The 24,484-nt window shown below is 42.2% G+C and overlaps 1 protein-coding gene across 7 annotated transcripts in view; it reads right to left on the bottom strand.

The window, feature by feature from the left end:
• The window catches only part of itsn1 (intersectin 1 (SH3 domain protein)), a 78,707-nt gene extending 54,311 nt beyond the window's left edge, over nucleotides 1-24,396 (bottom strand). For 6 of the 7 annotated variants that reach the window (XM_008429021.3, XM_008429023.3, XM_008429027.3 and 3 more), the window contains exons 1-11: nucleotides 24,211-24,396; nucleotides 6,175-6,234; nucleotides 5,298-5,390; nucleotides 5,055-5,118; nucleotides 4,032-4,192; nucleotides 3,352-3,549; nucleotides 2,962-3,040; nucleotides 1,222-1,322; nucleotides 1,078-1,141; nucleotides 856-993; nucleotides 677-771 (exon numbers count right to left, since the gene is read on the bottom strand). In XM_008429021.3, coding sequence (XP_008427243.2) covers nucleotides 677-771; nucleotides 856-993; nucleotides 1,078-1,141; nucleotides 1,222-1,322; nucleotides 2,962-3,040; nucleotides 3,352-3,549; nucleotides 4,032-4,192; nucleotides 5,055-5,118; nucleotides 5,298-5,390; nucleotides 6,175-6,202 — 1,021 coding nt within the window. In that variant the 5' untranslated portion in view covers nucleotides 6,203-6,234; nucleotides 24,211-24,396. Of the gene's footprint in view, nucleotides 1-676; nucleotides 772-855; nucleotides 994-1,077; nucleotides 1,142-1,221; nucleotides 1,323-2,961; nucleotides 3,041-3,351; nucleotides 3,550-4,031; nucleotides 4,193-5,054; nucleotides 5,119-5,297; nucleotides 5,391-6,174; nucleotides 6,235-15,719; nucleotides 15,816-24,210 lie in introns of those variants that run through there. The other variant, XM_008429022.3, reaches the window with a different exon arrangement.
• Nucleotides 24,397-24,484: the final 88 nt, after the last annotated feature.

Raw genomic sequence — 24,484 nt, 5'->3', positions numbered from 1 at the left:
CCTATTTAATAATTGGATGGCTTCTGAAGGCAGTTGTTTGTGATGTACTTTCTTTTGGGGTATTCAAGTAAAGGGAGACAAATACATATGCCTTCCATGATTTCTGCAGAAAACGATGGATAAAAATGTGTTTTTTCACCCAATAAGTCATTAAAAAGCATGCAGCGCCATCATCTTCCTTCCACTTCCTGTTGTAGTCTTCTTTGTGGTTTATGCCAGTGGCAACATCCGGTTGTTTTGTCATGTGACAAAACAAATGTTTGTTCAGTTGTTTTGTTTCACACATCATGTGATGTGAAAAAAGTGTTTCCATTGCAATTTCCCCAGACCAATTTAGACCAAAAAAAGTAGCAAAATTTTTTAATAAAACTTTTTTTTTTCTTCTAAATTTTATTAAGCAAATTTATTTTCAAAATATCAAAATGATTGCAGAAAAATATGGTCAATGGAAACACAACTATATTTGCACTTTTTAATGCAGATAGATTTTAATCATCAATATCTAGCTTGTGTATAAAGTGGAGCATTTGGTTTGTTTAGCTAATATGAGCAAGGTTCAAAGAATATTTAAGGGAATTATTATGGCAAATGTCAGCTGGTATGGTAGCAGAAGCTAGATTTCTGCTATCATACCAGAAATCTAGCTGGTATGGTATGGAGATGGAACAAACTCCACCTGGTAGTTTCTTCTCCTGGTTGATCTCGTTCTCTTCCTCCGTCTCCTCCGGGACACTCTTCTGGTCTGACTGGACGCTGTCACTCCGTACACGCCTTTGACACACGCACACACACATATGTTCACCTGATTGGCTGATCGTCTCCCGTTCACCAAACCGACAACGGTGGGATAGATACCTGAAGGTTGGCGGGAGGTAATCTGCTGGTAACACTGGAGGCAGTGGTAACCCTGACATGGCCATGTCTATGAGGTGCATAGCCAAGATGAACTCCTCTGCTGTTAGCTTCCCATCCTGATCAATGTCTGACAGACTCCTGAAGGAGATCATAATCCAACTGAATTTCACATGTTTGCTCTTCTTCTTTTAGCTAATAAATGGTTGAAATCAATGCACTGACCAGATCGTGGCTAACTGGCTCTGAGGAAGGCTGGATTGCATTAGAATAGTGCGAGCCTGGGGACCTGAATTAGAAATCCATGTGAGTAGTTTAGAGAAAGGCGTTAAAATCTCAATAAAAAACTGGTGGTGTGTGTGGACTCACCGGTGAGGTACCCGCTCATCATCTTATCATGGGAGTTAAAAAGCTGCCTGTACTTTAGTCTGGAAGACTGAGGAACTGCCCAATCAGAAGGAGGCTGAGTACTGGGAGAAGATCGAAGCATGAAAGATGCAATGATTACTATGCTGTGTTGTCTCTTTTTATAGCTACAGGTGCATCTCAATACATTAAAATATCATTGAAAAGTTATTTTATTACAATAATTCAATATAAATAGTATCCTTACACACAGGGATATATTTTAAGTGCTTATTTAAATCAAGGCTCTGCAACACGTGTTGAGACAGTGAATGGCAATCACCGATCATACAGTTTTTCACAGGAATCAGCTTATTATGATCAGTGGCCGATCGATCGGGACACTTCTGTGATATATATATATATATATATATATATATATATATATTAGAGATGTGTCAATCAGGTTTTTTTCCTGCCGATACCGATACCGATACCGATACCGATCACTCATGAGGGCCGATCACTGATACCGATCACATAATTATTATTATTTTTTTATCATAAACACTACCGGTTACATTATGTGGAAAAAGGAACCATGAATTCACCTTAATTTAGACAAAAATTTGTTTTTAATAACTTTTTCCAAGAAGAAAACTAGACAAAACAGGCATTGTGCAAATTGTACTGCTGTCGGTAATACTATCTTTAACAGACTGATAACATATGAAGCTCTGAAGAGGCTAAATAATACAAAGAGCCAAAATAAAACCTCTCAACGTTGCCAAAATATTCAAGTATAAAACTTAACATTCAAAGGCAAATGCAGGATCCATTACAATAAACAATCCAGAGTTACTGAATGAAAACTTCCTGATAGCATGGCGGCTAGCTGATTACTGCTAGTTCTGAGTGGCTGTTTCTCACTGAGCGGAGTAATTATGCAGAGCAGGGAGGAGATTGATTATTTTTTTAGAGATTATCTGTCTCATGTTAGGACAGCGAAAGTTTTAATACGTATGTAAAATGTATTTTTTTAAGTTAGATGCTGCAGCTTTAAGCAGAGGTACCAGGTGGTAGTGTGACAAACACTGTTAAGTATGGCATTGTTTTTATGCCATATTAGATTCGTTGTGTTGATGCATTTTGACGTGCTTCAATTTTCCGCCGCAACACGCAAACTTCCCCATTCACTCAGTGCGTTATAGTTCCACATTGCTTAAGATTTGTTGCTGCGCGTTTGCGCAGTGTGAAGGAAAGACGAGACCAGCTGCACAGGCAGGCTGGGAAATGAGAAGCAGGTGATCGGTTTGTGTGATCGGCAACAAGAGAGCACGATCGGCAATCACCGATCATACACTTTTTCACGGAAGTCGGCCAATTATGATCGATCAGCACATCTATATATACAGAGCCACAGGCTGTGTGTGTGTATATATATACACACACACACACACACACACACAAACACACACACACACACACACACACACACACACACAGGTTCTTCTAAAAAAATTAGCATATTGTAATAAAGTTCATTATTTCCCATTATGTAATGATAAAAATTTAACTGGCAGAAATTTTTAGGCAGAAATTTTGTCCTGCTGAAATCACTATGTACAAAATATGCCCTTCGCTGGTCAGATTTCTTTTTTGCAGAAATGACTTGTTTATTAATGAACTAAATTACCTTTTCAATGATATTCTTATGTTTTGAGATTAACCTGAATAGAAGAAAGTAATGGACTCAGAGCCTACCCTGCAGCATCAAACGACGAGCCCTTTTGCAGCTTGGTGCTGGAACGATTGAACGAAGAGGTCTTGTTCACAGAGGGAGCTGAGAGAGAAATCCGAGAACAATTGTGACTTCTCTTTGGGAAGAGACAGAAAATGCTGAAGCAGTGCATTTTCAAGGTTTTTCAGCACAATTTTTGATTAATTCAAATAAGTTGCAGTGAACTAATGTTCATGTTTCATGCATGTTTCTTGCCAATTACCGGCTAATCGGTTTTTGCTGGTTTGCTTTATAAAACCGATTATGCCTAACAATCAGTTTTATAAGTCATTAAGCATTATAAAAGGTTTAATGCCTTTTTTAAAAATATAAAAGGCATGAAACAATAAAAAAACAGCTTTCTTCTGTTTTACCTGAGTGGGGGAAGCCTGAGATGGGCGGCATCATAGCTGTGGGAGGAGCTCCGTTGGCAATGGGTGGAGGAAGGGGCGGAGGAGCCGAAGAGACGAGAGGAGGAGACACCCCAACGGGAAGAGGAGGAAGAGGGAGCGGGGGCACAACTGGAAGGGGGGCTGGAATGGGAGTCGGAATGGGTGCCATAGGGGGCATGCCTGGGAGAAAACACAGCAGCTCATGTGAAAACTTTAATGACAAAAAAAATATTTACACATAAATGTTAAAATATTTGTTACCATAGCAAAGGTCAGAAGGAGAAAAAGACTATTACTAACCCTGAATTTACATTTTTGTCCCTCTAAACATACGAACAACGAAAGGCAAAAACATTGTGAACATCATCTGCTGGACACATGTGTCTTTGAGTGGGATGATTTTATCCTGTAACACATTGGCTGTATGACGTAAACGTTGACCAAGCTGTGCCATTTGTAACAAACAGGACAATTCAATGGGAATAGCCACTTTTCAAACCAAAGAGGGCAGCACAGGGATGGTTTTAGGCCAGACAAGTTTACTTTAAAATCTCATAATTTGCACAATAAAGACTGAATTTATACAACTTATCTGCAAACAAATAATGTTGGTTTGGGATTTAGTTAAACTATAAAAAGTATAATCTTCCCGTGTGTCTCACCAAAGCTGGCCTGTGGGGTTAAGGAGAGCGGCGGCTGCTTCATGCTGGGAGGAAGCGTTGGTGGCAGAGAGTGACCCTGGAGCTTCAGTTTGATGAGTTTCATGGCGATAGAGAACTCGTGGATATCCATTCGGCCATCGCTGTTTATATCAGCCAAAGCCCTGCACATTCAGAGGAAACACAATTACTCCGACACAAACATAACAGTTCAAATCTCTTACAACTCGGGGTGGAGAAGACAAACTAGAAAATAAAAAAGGAAATCTGCTAAGCTGCTAGCTAAAATCTGTTAGTAAGCTTAACAATGTAAAAGATTCACTCCACATCCAGAGTAAATAAATCCGGCAGAAAAATAAACCAAAATTTACTGAAGATTGAATGACTAAACTCGGATATTTTAACCTTTTACAGAAGCTTTTAAAAGGGCAGCATTATGTTTTTTTCCATACACATTGTGCCATTTGATAGCACAATCAAGTAACTATGTTACATTCACTTGTTATAAAAAAAACGATCAAATATGACTTAAAAGAAATTTGACTTCATAATTTAATATCTTGAAATTGGGCCTCTGTCTCTTTAAGAAGCTTCTTTCTGAAACTCCATCTTCAGGAAGTCATCACAGCATGGCTCCTCTATTAACCCTTTAAGTTTTTAGTCAGAGTTTCACTGAAAAGTAGCTCCAATAATGAGCTCAGCAGATACCCACTTCCACCAGGTGTTTGCTAATTGCTGCTGGCTAGTCTGAAGGATTTTTCAAATATACATGAAAAATTCAAGGCAACACTCCAGATATGTTTTTGATGAGGGAATAACATTATAACATGATTCTTTAATGATTCTAGGTCATAATGTTAGTTATTAGTGTAACTATTGCTTGTTTGTTAAATATTACAACTGTGACAGAGCTAACTGTAAGAGCTGCTATTCTAAACAGCCTTTGAAACAAGAAATGGGTGATTTGATTTTGCGATTATCTGTCAGAGTGTTAGCTAAGAGCTTCCTTTGGGTTTTGTGACTCACCATATTTGGGCCAGGATGGGCGGAGGTAGCCCTGACTGAAGGAAAAAGTTTTTAGCCTGATCACCTAACGAGTGAACAGAAAGAAAATGTGAGACAAAAGCAAGCAAAAGAAGAAAAAAACAAAATGATTCCTGTAAATCAGCTGGGAAATATCAGTAAAGGAGATTTACGACTTCTTTATGGCCTTATTTCAGCTCACAAATACACGTTCAAGACGTCCGGATGTGACAGACAGTTCGTTACCTGTTATGAAACCCCCAGCAGACGGCGCGAGGCCGTGAAACTGCTGATCATACTTGGCTCTTTCATCCGGAGTGACCAGAAACACGTCTTGTCCTAACACACCCATACAACGCACACACGATTAGAGTCTGAGAGGGCAGGGCAATGCCAGAGAAAAGGCTGGAATGTGAGAAATGTGTGAGTCAGAAGTTTCAGTTCTTGTTCAGTAAAATCAGATCTGTACAATAAAGACCAGACCTAGAGGCAGTGTTACAACGACCTGGTGTTGAAGGTTTTCCTCTCAATGACCAGTCAACTATTAGTCTTAATGTTCCATACATCGGCCAATTAAATTAGATGCTACATTAGTCTCACACCAGAATTCAGCCACTTTAAGTGCTTCCTTGAACCCCAACTTCCTGTATAATTTTTCATTTTTGACCCACGTTTCAAGATTTGTGTTGAGTCAATTTTAGAAAACCAAAAAGGAAATCAGGAAAACTTGTGTTCACAAGGAAAAAGGAAAACTTGTGTTCACATTCTACATCCAGAACATTTGAACTATTTCTTCAAATGCTAATATGATTTAGCATCACTGGTTTTGCTACCCTAAGCCGACACAGATGTGTTTCAAAGATGAACAGTGACTCTGTTCATGGTCAAACAAATCAAACACAGAGGTTTAGAAATACTTCTCTGTCTGTTTTCGTCCCAATATGACTCTCCGAGCTAAAGTGACTAAACCTGGCAGAAGTTCAGGAAATATTTCAAAAACAGAAAATATTACACTACAAGTAGTTATGGCAAAGCCCATTACTTGCTCAGCATATTTTTGAAAATTCAGTCCTCATTTATACCCCCTTACAATGCCCCTGGTCATATTTGCACACATACTGACCTGTGAAAGCAGTGGGGAACTGTGCCATGGTTCACTCAGTCTTCAGCAAATACACAACGCCTAGAACAACACAAACTTTTTTTTAAAATTTAAAAATTTAAATGCAATTCCAACAATTCATTAGTACATGGCATTAGGCGGTTTACAGAGTCAAAGTATATTGAGATTTCAAAACATTGAAATTTCAAAACTATAGAAAGTGTGGTAATGTCTTTGATACAGCTTAAAGTCCCTCTACCGAGATGTCAGAGAGGTGACCGGAGATGTGGGATTTTTGCATAAGTCTATGTATCAAAATCAACAAATATCCATGAATAAATGTTGTAAATAGCATTATTATTATTAAACTCATTTAATTATGTTATCTTATATGATCCTATCCCCCGATCTGATCTACCTCAGTAAAGGCTAAAAATTTACTGTTGTCTTCTTCTCTGTCGTGAGAGAGGTTAGGCTGTCAGACCCTCCCACCAGCTTACATCCGCACGACTGCAGTTACTAACTTAGTTAGTATTCTGTTAAAAGTACCAAAAAGCACCCGCCGGTCATCAGAATGAGGTGCTGATGCAGCTTTTAAACTCAGGCAGGAGAAATCCTTTTTTCAGCATCAGTTTAGAGTTCATTTTCCACTCGGATGTCTTTTTTCTGCTTCAGTTGGAAATTTCTCTTTAGTGCTCTTGCTTGTGTGTCGACAGAACAGAAACCCTCTTTTTGTGCCACACTGCCTCATAGATGCTCATGCTCGAAACTACTCTGCTTTCCATTCACAAATGTGGAATGATTTACATCTGACAGAAAGGCTTGAGGACACAAGTTTACCACTCCTGGTCAATGGATATCTCCATTAGAGCCTTTCTGCTGGACGAAGCAAAGACTAGAGACTTACTTGAATATTTTGAACTAAAACCATGCTTCACCCCTTACAGTGCATCTGTTTAACACAGCTAATCAGATCCAGGCTTGCCTTCTTCCACTCGAAGCAGAGCAGCAACGTTGCAACAGGCCGTTGCTTTTATTGTGTTTTACAAGGAAAACAACACTTAGCTAATGACAGCATTATCAGTTTGCCTCTAATGGTGTCTAACTGAGCAATTTGAGTTGCACAATCATCATGACAACATGAGTGTGTGCAATATCACAAATTACTTGGAAGGCTATCCCATATAACATTTATATATCTCCTTATTCTAGCAATTCCATTGCCATTTCCAGACTCGCATGGCATAATGGGGCGGTGTGGGAGAGTAGGTGACAGTTTCTTCTGGCCCTCTTGGGGGTGAATAGCGGGGTGTCTTTATGCTCCCCATTATCATCCGAGTGGCGGGACAAAATAACCAAAGGAACTAGGTCAGAGAGCTACAGAGCACCTCACACAGACACATTAGCTCCCGTTTTTTCTAAGCAACTGCAGGGTTTCCCCCAGAAAACTTGCTTAGCCCGGTGGTCGGGGCATCGAGGCGGTCCACCGGCAGTCCAACGGCAGTCCAACGTGTTTTTGTATTAAAAGATGTTAAGTGGACAGGAAATATAAAAGTATTATTGTGTAATTATATGTTACCGGAAAAGATCTAGCGTGAAATGCTATTTAAACCCACAACTAGTCTAAAAACAACAAATTTGCACTTCTGTTTAATCAAAATTAAGTCAGCAGCTCCATCAGGCCCCCAAGGGTTTTAGGGGCCCCATAAACGCTAATATTTTAAAACAGACCACAGATACATAAATGTAACATTTGTTTATTTAGATTATCAATGCTGTTAAATTTTATTCAATTGTTTAGGCATACATAAATTAAATGATTTTAAATTGTTTAACATTTAAATACAAGATTTTAAGGAGCTGGCAAGTTTACTTTGTAAAACTTCAAAGAACAATATTCATAATTAGATTGTTTTGTTACCATAGCAACAATCTGATGCTGTGAGTTTAATCTTTGAATTTACAAATACAAATTAGTAAACTGCGATTATAATTTATTGCTTTTTAGGCTGGCCAATTAAACTATTCCCTTCTCCCATATTTCACTAAATCTAACACAGATGCAAAATAAACGGGAGATTTAATTCAATGCTTCTAATGTGGCTTTAGTAGTTATTTAATTTCGTGTCTGTTGAGTTTTTAATCTTCACAGAAACTATTCTGGTTGGTCGAGTTTAAGGGACGAGTTTCTCAGATCTCCGTGCGGCCGCGCGTATTAACTCCAAGTAGATAACACATTTCATATGGTTTGATGCATCGTGTAACTGGAAAAATGATACTAATAATAATAATAAATAATATAAAATCAGCGTGACTCCGAGGAGAGCGTGAAACCTCCTCACCGGGCTGAACCTGCATGATGAGGTTAGCGCTGCTCGTTATCCACAAATGCTCCGGCCACAGACATAAACTTTACAGAGAAGACAGACACAGAGCCACACGCTGAGCAGTGTGTTGAGACGTAAACGGCACATGTAATTGTTCGTTCACAAAGATAAATCATTCTCACCACTCCACAACGCGCACCTCTGGATACGCTACAAGTTATTCCTGCAGTTCACTTTGAGCTGCGCAACCAGAGCTAACGCGGCGGGTTTTAAACTCTTACCTAGAGTTCTCCAAAGAATCATAATTCCTCACAGCAGGTTTATGTAAATATCCATACAGGTCAGCCTGTGTCCAGTTTGAGTAAAAGGAGGCGCGTGCGATCCCGCTGAGGTAAAGAAGCGGCAGCGCGAGAGGCAAAGCGCAGAGGCGCCAGCTGTGTGATTGGTCCGTGCGCTGTCGGGTTTAAATGCATAAACTATAAATCTATCAGTGGTGGGGAAAGTACTCAAAACATTTACTTAAGTAAAAGTACAAATACATAGACAAAAATGTACTCAAGTAAAAGTAAAAGTACCACATTAACGTTTTACTTAAGTAAAAGTAAAAAAGTACTGGCTTTTAAAAACACAAGTATTAAAAGTAAAAGTACCTGCTGAATAATACCTAATCGCTATTATCATTAAGTGAACCGATTGTATTTAATTTTAATACATCAGTAATGTGCCATTTTAATGAACAATGCCACAGATAAAGCATATTTTTATTGTGTTTACTCTCTGTAACATAGTTTAGACTTAGATATTTGATTCTATCCATCATAATTTCAGGGATGGAAACATCTTGCCTCCTGTCCTAACATAGCATGAACTTCTTGTTTTTTTTTTTGCCACTAGTGGCTTTTATTTTGAAAGAAATCCAACTGGCAGGGGAGGGCATGGAACCAAGGAGCCACGTAGCAGGGGTGTAGCCTAGACCAGTGATCCCCAACCTTTTTATTGCCGCAGACCGGTCAAGACTTGGAAATTTTGCTGCGGCCCGGGGAAAGATCCACAATCCCATAAAAACACCTAGAAATTAAATACTTAGAGCTGAAATAAATGTAACCAGTATCAATTCAAACTCTTCTTCATTCTGTTTTGCTTTAATCTCTGTGCCACAATCCGCAGAGGTCTCCTGCCATCCCTAAAAAAAATAACGCCCTGGGCGGTTGCCCATATCGTCAATGTCAGAAACCACAACTGTCTGCACCATTTAACATAGCAATTAACGGTAAACAACGTTCAACTATGAACACTGTCCAAGGCGCAATAAGCAAGAAGTAACCAAGCAGAAGGAGCACCGTGACTGCTTTCATCCTCCCTCCTGCTGCAACGTCTGCCACCATGACAGGTGACGAAAACAAAGAGCAATGAGGATGCTCTGCGTTCTTACGATCTTGTTTTATTTATTCACCAATTAAATAAATAAATAAATGAAATAAAATGACAGCTACTGCAGTGTACGCAGAGCATTACAAGAACAAAGAACAGCTCTCAGTGAGGCTTCAGTCCTATCAACCTTAGTAAAGATCTGTCCAGAAGAATCGGATCGTTCCTGAATGTCAGATTACTATATTGCACTTTGGTCATAGCGTTGTCCCATATATGTGACACCTCAGTCAACACCTCCACACAATAACTCGGTGCATGAGTGACAACTTTTTTTCCATCGCAGATGCAGCATATGTCTCAGTCAGTCCAGCTAGCTTTGCTAGCATCACGTCCACGGAGCTTACAGTTTTTTAAGCTTTCCTTCCAAGTGACCCTAAAAGTTGGACGAAGTCCCCACCGTCTGTGAAAGCGAAGCGCTGCTGAATTTATATGTTGATTTATGCAGCGCTATTATATAACTGACGATTAGACAGACTTCTCCCACTCAGAGGAAACCACTGCACATGTCTTGGAGCTCCACGTGCGAGTAAAGGGGGAGGCGATAGGTGACAACAGACACACAATGCGACTTGGATGTAACGAGTAACGTGACACTTTTGTAGAAATGTAGTGAAGTAGAAAGTACAGATACTTACTGTAAAATGTAGTGGAGTAAAAGTAGAAAGTATCCATTATTAAATGGATACTTTTAATAATGGATTATTAAAAGAATCCATTTTTTAATAATGGATACTTTTTAAAAAATGTATCAATTTTTTAAAAATTGATACTTTTAATAAGTACAGTATCTGTACTTATTAAAAGTACAGATGCTGTAAAGTACAGCATCTATACTTAAGTAAAGATGCTTAAGTACAGCATCTTTACTTAAGTGTATCTGTACTTTAGTACAAATACAGCAGTAAACTGTATCTGTACTAAAGATACAATTTTAGTACAGATACAATTTCCGTGTATCTGTACTAAAGTATCTGTACATTAGTACAGATACACAAAAATTGTACTTAAGTACAGTAAGGAAGTACTTGTACTTTGTTACTTCCCACCACTGAAATCTATCCATTATAAACCTATCCTATAGGAATAAATCTGCCTGATCCGAAGACCCCTATGATGAATACGAACTTTGGACTGCGTTTTCCCTCGCCCGGACGCGGGTCACCGGGGCCCCACTCTGGAGCCAGGCCTGGAGGTGGGGCACGATGGCGAGCGCCTGGTGGCCGGGCTTTTACCCACGGAGCCCGGCCGGGCTCAGCCCGAAGAGGAGACGTGGGTCCCCCTTCCGATGGGCTCACCACCTGTCCGAGGGGCCAAAGGGGTCGGGTGCATTGTGCTATGGGCGGCAGCCAAGGGAGGGGACCCTGGCGGTCTGATCCTCAGCTGCAGAAGCTGGCTCTCGGGACGTGGAACGTCACCTCTCTGGTGGGGAAGGAGCCGGAGCTAGTGTGCGAGGCTGAGAGGTTCCGGCTAGAAATAGTCGGCCTCACCTCGACGCATGGCTCTGGTTCTGGAACCAGTCTCCTTGAGAGGGGCTGGACGTACTTCCACTCTGGAGTTGCCCACGGTGAGAGGCGCCGGGCTGGAGTGGGCATACTTGTTGCCCCCCATTTGGGCGCCTGTACGTTGGGGTTCACCCCGGTGAACGAGAGGGTGGCCTCCCTCCGCCTACGGGTGGGGGGACGGGTTCTGACTGTTGTCTGTGCTTACGGGCCGAACGGCAGTTCAGATTACCCACCCTTCTTGGATTCCTTAGAGGGGGTACTGGAGAGTGCCCCTCCTGGGGACTCCCTTGTTCTACTGGGAGACTTCAACGCTCACGTGGGCAATGACAGTGAGACCTGGAGAGGCGTGGTTGGGAGGAACGGCCACCCGGTCTGAACCCAAGCGGTGTTCTGTTGTTGGACTTCTGTGCTCGTCACGGATTGTCCATCACGAACACCATGTTCAGGCATAAGGGCGTCCATATGTGCACTTGGCACCAGGACGCCCTAGGCCGCAGTTCGATGATTGACTTTGTCATCGTCTCATCGGATTTGCGGCCGTATGTCTTGGACACTCGGGTGAAGAGAGGTGCGGAGCTGTCCACTGACCACTACCTGGTGACGAGTTGGCTCCGGTGGTGGGGGAGGAAGCCGGTCAGACCTGGCAGGCCCAAACGTGTAGTGAGGGTCTGCTGGGAACGTCTGGCGGAGTCCCCTGTGAGACGGAGCTTCAACTCTCATCTCCGGCAGAACTTCGAACACGTTCCGGGGGAGGTGGGGGACATTGAGTCTGAGTGGACCATGTTCCGTACCTCCATTGCCGAGGCGGCCTATCGGAGCTGCGGCCGCAAGGTCGTTGGTGCCTGTCGCGGCGGCAACCCTCGAACCCGTTGGTGGACACCTTCGGTGAGGGATGCTGTCAAGCTGAAGAAGGAGTCCTACCGGGCCTTTTTGGCCTGTGGGACTCCAGAAGCAGCTGATAGGTACCGGCGGGCGAAACGGCATGCGGCTCGGGTTGTCGCTGAGGCAAAAACTTGGGCGTGGGAGGAGTTTGGAGAGGCCATGGAGACAGACTTCCGTACGGCTTCGAGGCGATTCTGGTCCACCATCCGGCGTCTCAGGAGGAGGAAGCGGTGCAGCACCAACACCGTTTATAGTGGGGATGGTGCGCTGCTGACCTCAACTCGGGACGTTGTGGGCCGGTGGGCGGAATACTTCGAAGACCTCCTCAATCCCACCAACATGCCTTCTGTTGAGGAAGCTGAGCATGGGAACTCTGGGCTGGGCTCTCCAATCTCTGGGCACGAGGTCGCCGAGGTGGTCAAAAAGCTCCTCGGTGGCAGGGCCCCGGGGGTGGATGAGATCCGCCCGGAGTTCCTTAAGGCTCTGGATGTTGCGGGGTTGTGTTGGCTAACGCGACTCTGCAATATCGCATGGACATCGGGGGCAGTTCCCCTGGACTGGCAGACTGGGGTGGTGGTCCCCCTGTTTAAAAAGGGGGACCGGAGGGTGTGCTCCAATTACAGGGGGATCACACTCTTAAGCCTCCCTGGTAAGGTCTATTCAGGGGTCCTGGAGAGGAGGGTCCGTCGGATAGTCGAACCTCGGATTCAGGAAGAGCAGTGTGGTTTCGTCCTGGTCGTGGAACACTGGACCAGCTCTACACCCTCAGCGGGGTCCTGGAGGGTGCATGGGAGTTCGCCCAACCAGTCTACATGTGTTTTGTGGACTTGGAGAAGGCGTTCGACCGTGTCCCTCGGGGGGCCCTGTGGGGGGTACTCCGGGAGTATGGGGTACCGGGCCCTTTGATACGGGCTGTCAGGTCCCTGTATGACCGGTGTCAGAGTCTGGTCCGCATTGCCGGCAGTAAGTCGGGCTCGTTTCCGGTGAGAGTTGGACTCCGCCAAGGCTGCCCTTTGTCACCGATTCTGTTCATTACTTTTATGGACAGAATTTCTAGGCGCAGCCGAGGTGTTGAGGGGATCCGTTTTGGTGGCCTTAGGATCGCATCTCTGCTTTTTGCGGATGATGTGGTGCTGTTGGCTTCATCAGATTGTGATCTGCGGCTCTCACTGGAGCGGTTCGCAGCCGAGTGTGAAGCGGCCGGGATGAGGCTCAGTGCCTCCAAATCCGAGGCCATGGTCTTGAGCCGGAAAAGGGTAGAGTGCCTTCTCCGGGTCAGGGGGGGTCGTCCTGCCTCAAGTGGAGGAGTTTAAGTATCTGGGGATCTTGTTCACGAATGAGGGAAGAAGGGAGCGGGAGATCGACAGGCGGATTGGGGCAGCGTCTACTGTGAAGCGGGTGCTGTACCGGTCCGTCGTGGTGAAGAGAGAGCTGAGCCAAAAAGCGAAGCTCTCGATTTACCGGTCGATCTACGTTCCCACCCTCATCTATGGTCATGAGCTTTGGGTCATGACCGAAAGAACGAGATCACGGGTACAAGCGGCCGAAATGAGTTTCCTCCGCAAGGTGGCTGGGCTCTCCCTTAGAGATAGGGTGAGAAGCTCGGTCATCCGGGAGGGACTCAGAGTAGAGCCGCTGCTCCTCCACGTCGAGAGGAGCCAGTTGAGGTGGCTCGGGCATCTGGTAAGGATGCGTCCTGGACGCCTCCCTGGTGAGGTGTTCCGGGCACGTCCCACCGGGAGGAGGCCTCGGGGAAGACCCAGGACACGCTGGAGGGATTACGTCTCTCGGCTGGCCTGGGAACGCCTTGGGATTCCCCCGGAGGAGCTGGAAGAAGTGGCTGGGGAGAGGGAAGTCTGGGCCTCCCTTCTGAAGCTGCTGCCCCCGCGACCCGACCCCGGATAAGCGGAAGAAAATGGATGGATGGATGGATGGATTTAGAGGTGTGCGTTGAGTGTGCAATGGGATGATATATCTTTGTGAACAAAGCATTATGTGTGGCGTCTGTGGTTAGGTCTCAACACACCGACTGTGTGTGTTGATAAATTTTGCAGACTGTGCATTAGCGGACCAGTGGTTCAGAACATGGAAGAGCTTTTGTGCTCGCCTTATAGTCCCTAGTTTTATTTTCATCTCATTTTATTTTTTTGCAGTGACACGGTGCATCAAACTGCACCATATCAAATGTTTTGTCTACTTAAAGTCAGCCAGAGATAATGTGCGTAGTCGCGCGGAGATCTAAAAACTTGCCCCATAAAGCTTGGGCAACCAAAACAGTGTCTGTGGCGCTTATTAAAGCTCAATAGACATGAGCTTTAATAATGTCTATTGACATGAGCTTATTAAAGCTGTATGTTGCTTTAGAGCTACTAAAGCAACATACATTAAATCTCCCCATTTGTCCCTTTGATTCCAGCAGAGTGATGCCAGGTGTTTGAGGCCCCAACCAGCGGGCTTAGCAAGTTTTCTGAGGGAAACCCGGAAATATAACTATTTGTCTGCTTTGTGATGGACGTATTTTTCTTTTTCACCTGATGATTTATTGGATTTTATTTTTCTTTATTTTTAAATGATAAGGCATACTTTTGTCTGGAAATAGACCAACGTAATGTTCTAGTTTAGTCGTCATCCAGAAGAGGGAGATGCTGGTCATCCTTAAGCACAACCAAAGATTGATACAGAATTAAATATGGCAGCAACACCCAAATGGGGAATAGAAATGGTCCAAAAAGAGTCTGGTTTGGGATGTAAAATGCACTTTATGTGGTTCTGTTTGGAAATATAAACACTTAAGCGCTTAAGTTTCACCTCAATAGCATTCATTCAGCCGATGTGCTACAAAATTAGTTTTTTAAGAAAATGGCCGCTAATCAAATAATCGACAAGATTTATATGAACCCAATTGATAACTAGCATTCCTAGTCCCAGCATCATAAAATGCACAACATTCTTATACGTGTTTCACATGTATACTAGAAGGCTTAATGCTCCGTTTTCCCTGAGCGCCTTCTATTTGTGGGATTAGTCTGTATAATTAGAGCAAAGGGATGTTACTGCGTAGTAGGTCTGTTGTGTAAACACAGTTGTCAGAACAGGACACAAAAGAAGACTGTCCTTTATCTCTCCATGTTTATATTCTTTCCCCTCCATTATTCTTCATTTGTAATGAATTTAGACAAGTTAGGAGCAAAACAACTGTTTTCTTGCTCTACTAAACTGAAATTCCTTAAAAACATCTCTCCAATAAGCAGGAGCGACAATTTGAAAAATCAATGAACAGGAAAAACAGCAAGCGATCTGGGATCAAATATTGTTAATGTATGATTAACATAAAAGGTACCGTATATTAGGTTACACAGGATGTAATTTGTTGACCGTTCCTTACACAGATGTCTTATTTATAATACTGTTGGTATATTAATACCTGCATCACCACACTCAGTTTTTCACACTCAGCTCTCCGTTGCTCTGAGACGACGACACAAAGCGGTTCAACCCACCCCATGACCTGCTTCATCACCCATCATCAGCCCCACAGGAAGCACTAAGGGTGTAACCGTTTCAGAAAAAAAAGAAGAAAACGAGAGTAAGTACGTGATCCAGACATGCACTGCCAGCATCATCATCAAAACAACATTTTTGATCAAAAATAACCTAAATAAAAGCCAATGGAAGTGTGCAGATTAAGATGAGGAATAGAAATACACTGGACGTCGGAAGACAACTGACACACACACACACACACATCAGGCTAATGACATGACAGCGGCCATGACAGAGAAGCACAACTGCTTCATCTCAGGCATAGTTCACATGTAGCTGAATATCTTTGAAAACAGATACCTTTTTACGTAATTTGGCCTTCCGGCTACATGAAAACTCAGTTTAAAATAATTAAAAATTATTATTTATAAAAACTCAGACCAAAGTGGAGATAAGAGGAAACTCTGCATGTGTTTACAGGTGTACATGGGAAAATTGAGATTTAGGGCCCCATGTATTACTGTTTGCAACAAATAATACACTTATATTCACATACTTGCTTTGACTTAATCAACATTGTCTAGTTTCAGGGTTTCCCTCTATGTATTATAAGCCTGGTAAGTTGCCAGCCTACACTTCATTTATTATAGTTTATTTTTCTACAGCAATAACAATGTTAATGAGTCTCTTAAATAACTTAAATGAAGTGCAATGACAACATAGTATGGTCAGTATGTGAACACATAGGGAGGTGTGTTTTTTTATTGACCAAAACTCTGCATGAGAATTCTGAGTTTATATAATGTGCTATTTAAAACAAGTTACATTTATACATCTGTCCACACAAACCTGTGGGGTCATGTTTAATACTTAACAGGTAAAGGTGTACCGATCGATCGACCGACCACCGATCATAATCGACCGATTTCCCGTGAAAAAGTGCATGATCGGTGATCGCCGATCACGGTCTCTTGTTGCCAATTACCTGTATCTCATTCGTAGCCTGCATGTGCAGCTGTCTCGTCTTCCCTTCACACTTCGCAAACGCGCAGCAGTAAATCCTAAGCAATGTGGTGTGGAACTTGGACGCTCTCAGAGTGAATAGGGAAGTTTGCGTGTTGTTCGGCTACATCTGGAGCGGCCAGATAGTAGCGCACAACTACCAACACTCACCCGGATTAGCATCACGGTCAGAAAGCTAAACAAATAACCTAAAAAATAATTTATGTCTTCGAGCTAGTGGTGTAAGACGCTGGTTCCTTTCTCGTTGTTGAACCGCCGCTACGCAGAAACGACATAGCGCCGTTTCTGCTCCACCTGCAGTGAACTCTCACACCGGACCTCTGCTTAAAGCTGCAGCACGTAACTTAAAACAAGAAAAGATTTTAGATATATATTAAAACTTTTGCTATCCTAACACAAGACAGATAATCTCTGAAAAAATAATCGCTCTCCTCTGTCTCCTCCTGTGTTCTGCAGAATTACTCAGCTCGGTCAGAAACAACCAATCAGAACCAGCATTACTCAGCTGGCCAAACTGTCAGGAACGATTGTTTATTTTGATGCAGGCTGCGTTTGACTTTGAATGAATCTTTTTTACTTGACATTATTTGATATAGGCAGATTTATTTGACTCATGTATAATTTAGGGTACAGAGAACTTTACTGTTAAATATTATTTTACTGATTGCAGGTTTTTCAGTTGTTCTTTTGTATTGTGCCTGCAAGTATTTTTGCATGTTTTATGCCTAAATTTGGTGAATTTATTGCCAGATCATTTTTTTAAATTGTCAGATCTCATAGTAGCATTTATACCTAAAGCAAAAAACAGTCAATCCTGGTGATCGGCAAAAATTGGTGATCGCCAGAGATCAGCCTCTGGTGATCGGTATCGGCAGCAGAAAACCTGATCGGAGCGTCCCTATTAACAGGAAGTGATAGCTGTTTAGGACAAATCTGACAGGCTGACATAGGTTTTAGTTTTGTGCTATACCAGTGTTGTAGTACTCGAGATCGGTCGTGGTCTCGAGACCATTTTTTGATGGTCTCGGTCTCGTCTCGGACTCGACCGCATTTGGTCTCGGTCTTGTCTCGGTCTCGGGCGCTGAGGACACGGCATTTTATTTCAAGACCAGTCGAGACCGCAAATGTGAAAATATCACTAAGAGTACAGCACACTGTCCAGTTTATTTTTTAAAATCTTTTTTTTCGGTGGTTGCAAAACACACCGATTAAAATCCAAGCAATTACGTGTTTCTGTTACTCCCCCTCCCAACCTTTCACTTGCACGCGGCGCTCCAAGACATGCGCAGTGGTTTCCTCTGAGCGGCAGAAGATGTCTGTCTAATGGTCAGTAATAGAATAGCGCTGCATAAATCATAAGAAATCCGATGACCACAGCTAACTCAGCATTGCTTTGCTTTCACAGACGGTGGGGACAACGTCTAACTTTTTTCGTCACATAGAAAAGTATCTCAAATAAAAGTAAGCTCCGTTGACGTGATGTTAGCAAAGCTAGCTGTATAGAGACACATAAGCATTTGTGATGAAAAAAAGTTACTCACTGCACTGAATTATTGTGAGGAGGTGTTGACTGACTTGTCGCATATATGGGACAACACTGTGTCCATAAGTCTCCAATATAGTGATGTGACATTCAGAAACAGTTGATTCTTCTCCACGGCTTTTTACTTATTAGATAGGACTGGAGTGTCACTGAGAGCCGTTGTTCTATCAGATTACCATGCGCTGTCAGAATAGCATACATGTAGTGAGTACCATGCCTGCATGCGCATTAAGAAGTCAGAGGAGTTGTCAGTTCACCATACACAACAAGTTATGACGAAAATAAGTCATTAAATTGTTTTCAATGATAACTATATAGATATACATGCATTGTTGTGGCTTCAAGTGTATTTAAAGCAGGGCCTGGCTGCAGCTGGAGTCATCTACCACACACGCCCATGTAAAACTCATTAACCTACTTAACCACTAAGTCAGGATGCCATACAACTGTTAATAATAAAGTGTATGACGATCTACGTAATGATTCTATGTTGCTGATTAAATGAAGTCTTATGGTAATGACGTCTGAAAGATATAGCCGTGAGTTTGTGCTAAGCGTATGACGATCTGACCTGATAGAACACCCGTTCTTTGTTCTTGTAATGCTCTGCGTACGCTGCAGTAGCTATCATTATTTTATTTAATTATGTACGTTGATATTTTTTAAATGAACAAATAACTAAAACACAAGAACGAAAGAGCATGCAGAGCATGCCCATTACTCTTTGGTTGTTTTCGCTCAAAGTGGCAGCTGTAATGTGTGCCATGGTGTCAGACTGCCTGGCTTCATATAGCGGGAGAGAGGGTGAAAACAGTCATGATGAGCATCTTGTGCTTGGTTACTTCTTGCTTGTTGCTCCTTGGTCAGTGTTCATAGTTGAGCGTTATTTACCGTCAGGGCATTACCTCAATTGCTATGTTTAATGGTGCAGACAGTGATGGTCTCTGACATGAGCAATATGGGCAAACGCCCAGGGCGTTATCTTTTTAGGGATGGCACAAGTCCACCACGGATTGTAGCACATAGATGGAATATTTAATATTGGTAAAATGTATTAAGTATTTGATATCTCCAGCCAACGTTTCGGGCGAGAGGCGGGGTACACCCTGGACAGGTCGCCAGTCTGTCGCAGGGCAACACAGAGACACACAGGACAAACAACCATGCACACACACACTCACACATAGGGGCAATTTGGAGAGGCCAATTAACCTGACAGTCATGTTTTTGGACTGTGGGAGGAAACCAGAGTACCCGGAGAAAACCCACCATGCACAGGGAGAACATGCAAACTCCATGCAGAAAAACCCCAGGCCGGGAATCGAACCCAGAACCTTCTTGCTGCAAGGCAACAGCTCTACCAACTGCGCCACTGTTCAGCCCCGCCTCTCGCCCGAAACGTTGGCTGGAGATGGGCACCAGCAACCCTCCCGACCCCACTGAGGGAAAAAGGATGCAAGAAAATGGATGGATGGATGGATGGATATTTGATATCTAGGTGCTTTTATGGGAATATAGATCTTTCAGATCAATTTGAGAAGCAATTTTGATCATATTTTATTATTGTGTCGAGTCAAGACCACTGGTCTTGGTCTTGGACCCTAAAAGTCTTGGTCTTGATGCACTCTGGTCTTGGTCTTGTCTTGGTCTCGGGTTAGGTGGTCTTGACCACAACACTGTGCTATACTGTGCCACCTTGGGCTTTGGCATGTTTGAAAACACTCAAAAGGCGTTTGTGAAAGTTTGCAAGGACGAAAACGTTTTTTCCTTTTTGATTCATTATAAAGCAATCTGGATTGCTTCAACATGTCTTCTATATTTTAGTAACTGTTCTGCACTTTATAAGGGTGCAGAACAGCTATCAATAATTGGCAGCTCTGTGGCCAATCATCGATCTTTAAAAAGCCTGATTTGACCACCCCATTTTATTAGAAAATAATTTTGATTCAAATCTAACTTAAGGAAATGTGAGAACTAATTATGTATTTCCAGATTTTTTTTTCTCTTCTTTAAAAATTTAAAGGAAGAAATCATCAGCAAATCTGGATGTGTCAAGTTTCATGAAAAACACATTTATTATGGAATGTGTTACAGAATAACAAGTCAATTATTGTCATGCTCTAGCACTGTCAAATAATTTCACAAAAAAAGACACTTTGATCGTTTCAGGCTTTATTCATGGATGTATGTAAAAAAAAAAGAAGGGATTAAAATCCAATAAATGTCAGTCAACTGCCTCGCTAAGCCCGTCAGTGCAAAGTCAAAGCAACCACAAGTCGTCAGATTTCAGCACAACAATGTAAAAACTACTTCAAAAAGACAAAGTAGAGCAATTGCCATGATTGCAAAACAACTTTAGTTGAGCAAGAATTAGGAAGACATCGTTTAGAGAGTTTTCCCTTATTGGCCAAAGGATTTTTCTCAGCTTTATACAGAGGAAAATACAAAATACCAGATTAAAAAGCAAGAAACTACCTCACTGTGAAGCACTTTCAGTCATGCTGTGGCATGAAGTTTCCTTTTAAGCTAGGATGTGCATAATGGGCTGTCACCAGCCCTTCTGAAGATAGTTTATATCAATATTGCAACACTGCCAAGATGATAACCAAAAGCTGCTTTCAATCATAATTATATGGGCTCCTTTACCTTAGATGAAATGCACTCTACATCAGTGGTCCCCAACCTTTTTATTACCGCGGACTGGTCAAGACTTGGAAAATTTTGCTGTGGCCCGGGCGGGAGGTGTTGGTGTTCCCGCTAAATCCTGAATATACCCAATTTGGGTTGTCTTGGAGTTTTTATTGCAACCTGTGGGGTTTTTCCTGTTTGGGAACGAGAATACGACCTGCTGAATGTGACAGGTAATCAATCAAAAAGCGCAGTGACGTAAGAACAGAGGGGAATCCCAAACAGCTGACATATCGCGCAACTGAGTTCCGTGAATATCGGAGATGATATGTGGAAATGTTTATTATTAAATCTAAAGGTCATTATTATGTTTATTCAGTTAAAAATGTTAACTATGAAAAAACAGTCACCTCCAAATCAATAGTGCAGCAAATAGAGCGGCTGCTCCCGTAGTCTTTTATCCACCTTTTGTTACGTCTTTTATTCAAATGACTCCACAAACTATCACTATTGCTTCTACATAGTCATCCGTGTTTGCTTATTATAAATTCCCTCTATGTTGGGGGTTTTACTGGATTATCCTCTGGAATCGGAATGTTCGTGACTGGAATCGGTTCGTGTTGCTCCTGCCTTGGACACACGAACCTATCGAATCTGTTGTACTTTTATCAGCTCTGTGGTCACAGAGGTTTGGAGAATCGGCTGACAATTCTTAAATCTTTCCGTCTAAACCAGACTTAAGACTCAAGCTCTACTCATCTCCTCTCGATCACTGCCCAAACGCTCTGACTCTGGTCGCTATGGTAACGTTTACATTTCCCTTCAAAATAATATACAGATGCGCCACAAAAACGAACATCTTACTTTTGTGAAAATTTTAACTCATGATAATGACTAACGGGAGCCCTGAGCTTGTTTCTCTGCAACGAGACAGTCCGATCTGGGAGTGATGAGAGACAATAACACCCAAAGTGTTGCTTATATCCACAGCCTGGTTGGCCTCTTCCTGGCAAAGCAGCTTGAAGCTTCATTGTCTCATTAGCAGCCGGTCGCTGCATGTTACGCAGAGCGGCTTGTAATGTGGGACTCACCTACCGGTCCGGGATAAATCCATTCTCCTATCTCTTCTCTGGGCCTTTTCCCCTTCGCAAAGAAACTTTCCAAACACATCTGATCTGTTTCTTACTCATTTTGCTGCTTGTGGCCTCAGTGTGGCGCGAAAGTAATCGAGAGAATCCGGTTAAAGGATTTTCAAAATAAAATATCCTCCAGACTCAAATAATACATTAAACGGAAATATTTCACTATTTCTTGCGTGGCCCGGTACCAATTGGTCCACGGACCGGGGGTTGGGGACCACTGCTCTACATGACTTATCTGAAAGTGGATGGATCACAGCAGTTCTGGAAAAGCTATTATTGTCAAGACAATAACAGGGTTTCTGCATGTTTCACCAACTCAACATTAAAATATTGTAAGATCACCATGAAAAATTTAAGGGGTGTATCGCAACAGAAATGTACAAAAGAAAACCGCAAATAAATCAATTGGGTTTGCCAACAAAAGTGAGCCAATGATCAAGACAAACATCGCCCAGCCAACTGGTGATAAATTTGCACTTACCTATAATGGAGTAAAAAAGCTAGCCAGCTATTAGCAGATAGTTAGCAGATAGATACAACCCTCTTGAGTCACAGAACACAGTGAATACATCTGCATGTGACTAAAAGTTTTGTCTAATGGTAAAGCCTCACAAGAAAAATTAAAACTTCATAAAATATATGAGCTTAACTAGTTCTCAAAACCTGTGGTTAACATATTTAAGGCCAACTTCTTTTTTCATTGTATTTCAGACATTTTAAGGCATTAAAATTTAAGTCTTTTAAGGATGCTTTAAGGATGAATGAATAATATGAGTTACAATTTTCAATTCCATTTAATTTTCCTCCAGGATTTATAAGCATTTTTGAACTGATCTGATATGAACAAGGGAGTTCAGTAATTCTGGGAATATCTCCACAGAGACCCCTCATGCTTCATTACACATAATAAAAACGACATGTAATGTAAATATAAATCTGATGTCATTTCACTTCATTTCAATAAAGGTGCAAAGTGTGTTATAAATGTATTCTGAAAGCTATTCTAATCATACAATAGTTAAAGTAAGATGATGAAGAGCCTTTGACATGAACATTTTTCTTCATTTTGCAAAACATTAGTAGCCACTGTAGCAACTGCTCCTCATACACACAGTGTGACATTGCCTCTACTCTTAATATAAATAATTATGGCTGTTCATCGCAGGATGCGTATGAGCATATTTTGAAAGCTACTCTTACAACTTCTAAAATTATTATACTTAAAAGAGAAAGAGGAATGACCTACAAAGTTCTAATCAGTGCATTTCTAATTTTGTGCGGCAATAATTAGAATTTTTAAAAAATATCAACAGCAATCCTTGAACAGTGGTGAAGCAATGCTTCACATTGTCCAGTCTTTGTCCCACGTCTAGTTGATTGGGTCCCTGTCACCCTGCCCCCCAACAGAACTGTCAGCATCCGCGTTACCATGGAGACCAGCTCTGACCGACTGGCTTTGTAAGCCTCCTATCCCCCATGAACCTGATGAAGTTACACATCGGTGAGGCTTAAAGGGAGTGTACCCAGCTCTCTTGTGAGGGGGGAGCGTTTACAGTACCAGAACGGATTCTCCCTTCCTCTTTTCTATTCAGTTCGATTCACAAATGGTCTTAAACCCCTATAATAGTTGTTTTTGGTTTTAAGAAGGTTTTAGGAGCTTTGGATTTGACAGCTGAGACTAACATCATTATTAGTACAGGCAATATATCTTTTGAAAAAATCCACACATTTTCCCTCTTAAATATGGTAACGTGGTCAGCTTATGAGACTATTGAGACCGAGCATCATTGAGCCAGAGGTTAGCCATCAGTAACTCCGGTCAGTGTTACGGGGGTCACAGAGGAGATGCACTGATTTTACATTAGCATAGAGGCTAATTCCATGACTGTGAGCGCGTTACAATCTTGTTATCGTCGTAACATATATATCAGGCACAGCCTAAAATAGCGAATATAACAATTTAGCGTTTAAACTAGTTAACTACTCCTTGTAGTAAACGAGAAACTGGCCAACCGACCGTTATCAGTAGAATTAGCATGCAGGCTAAGCTCAGGGACATTCTTTCACATCAGCCACTCTCTACAGTCTCTACTTACCTCATAGTTCAGCTTCCATCCTTAAAAGCTCTAGAAAGTAACTCTTTGTGTGTCTGTGTAACCATAAATTGTGATGTATTCTCCCAAAATGTGGTGGTTTATCACCAAAAGGCTTTCCGGTGATTCTCCCGTGGTTCAGAAATCCCGACAGAGTGAGGGACAGCTGGAAAATGGGGTAACGCCATGCAAATATCGCGAGACTTTGTCGATTTTTGGTTTTTGGAAGGTATTACGCGATATCGCGAGAACCTTGGCTTCGCCTTTACCATATAAA

This window comes from Poecilia reticulata, chromosome 15 (assembly GCF_904066995.2).
Source record: "Poecilia reticulata chromosome 15, P_reticulata-male-v2, whole genome shotgun sequence".
NCBI lineage: Eukaryota > Metazoa > Chordata > Actinopteri > Cyprinodontiformes > Poeciliidae > Poecilia > Poecilia reticulata.
This window is presented reverse-complemented; position numbering and strand designations above follow the sequence as displayed.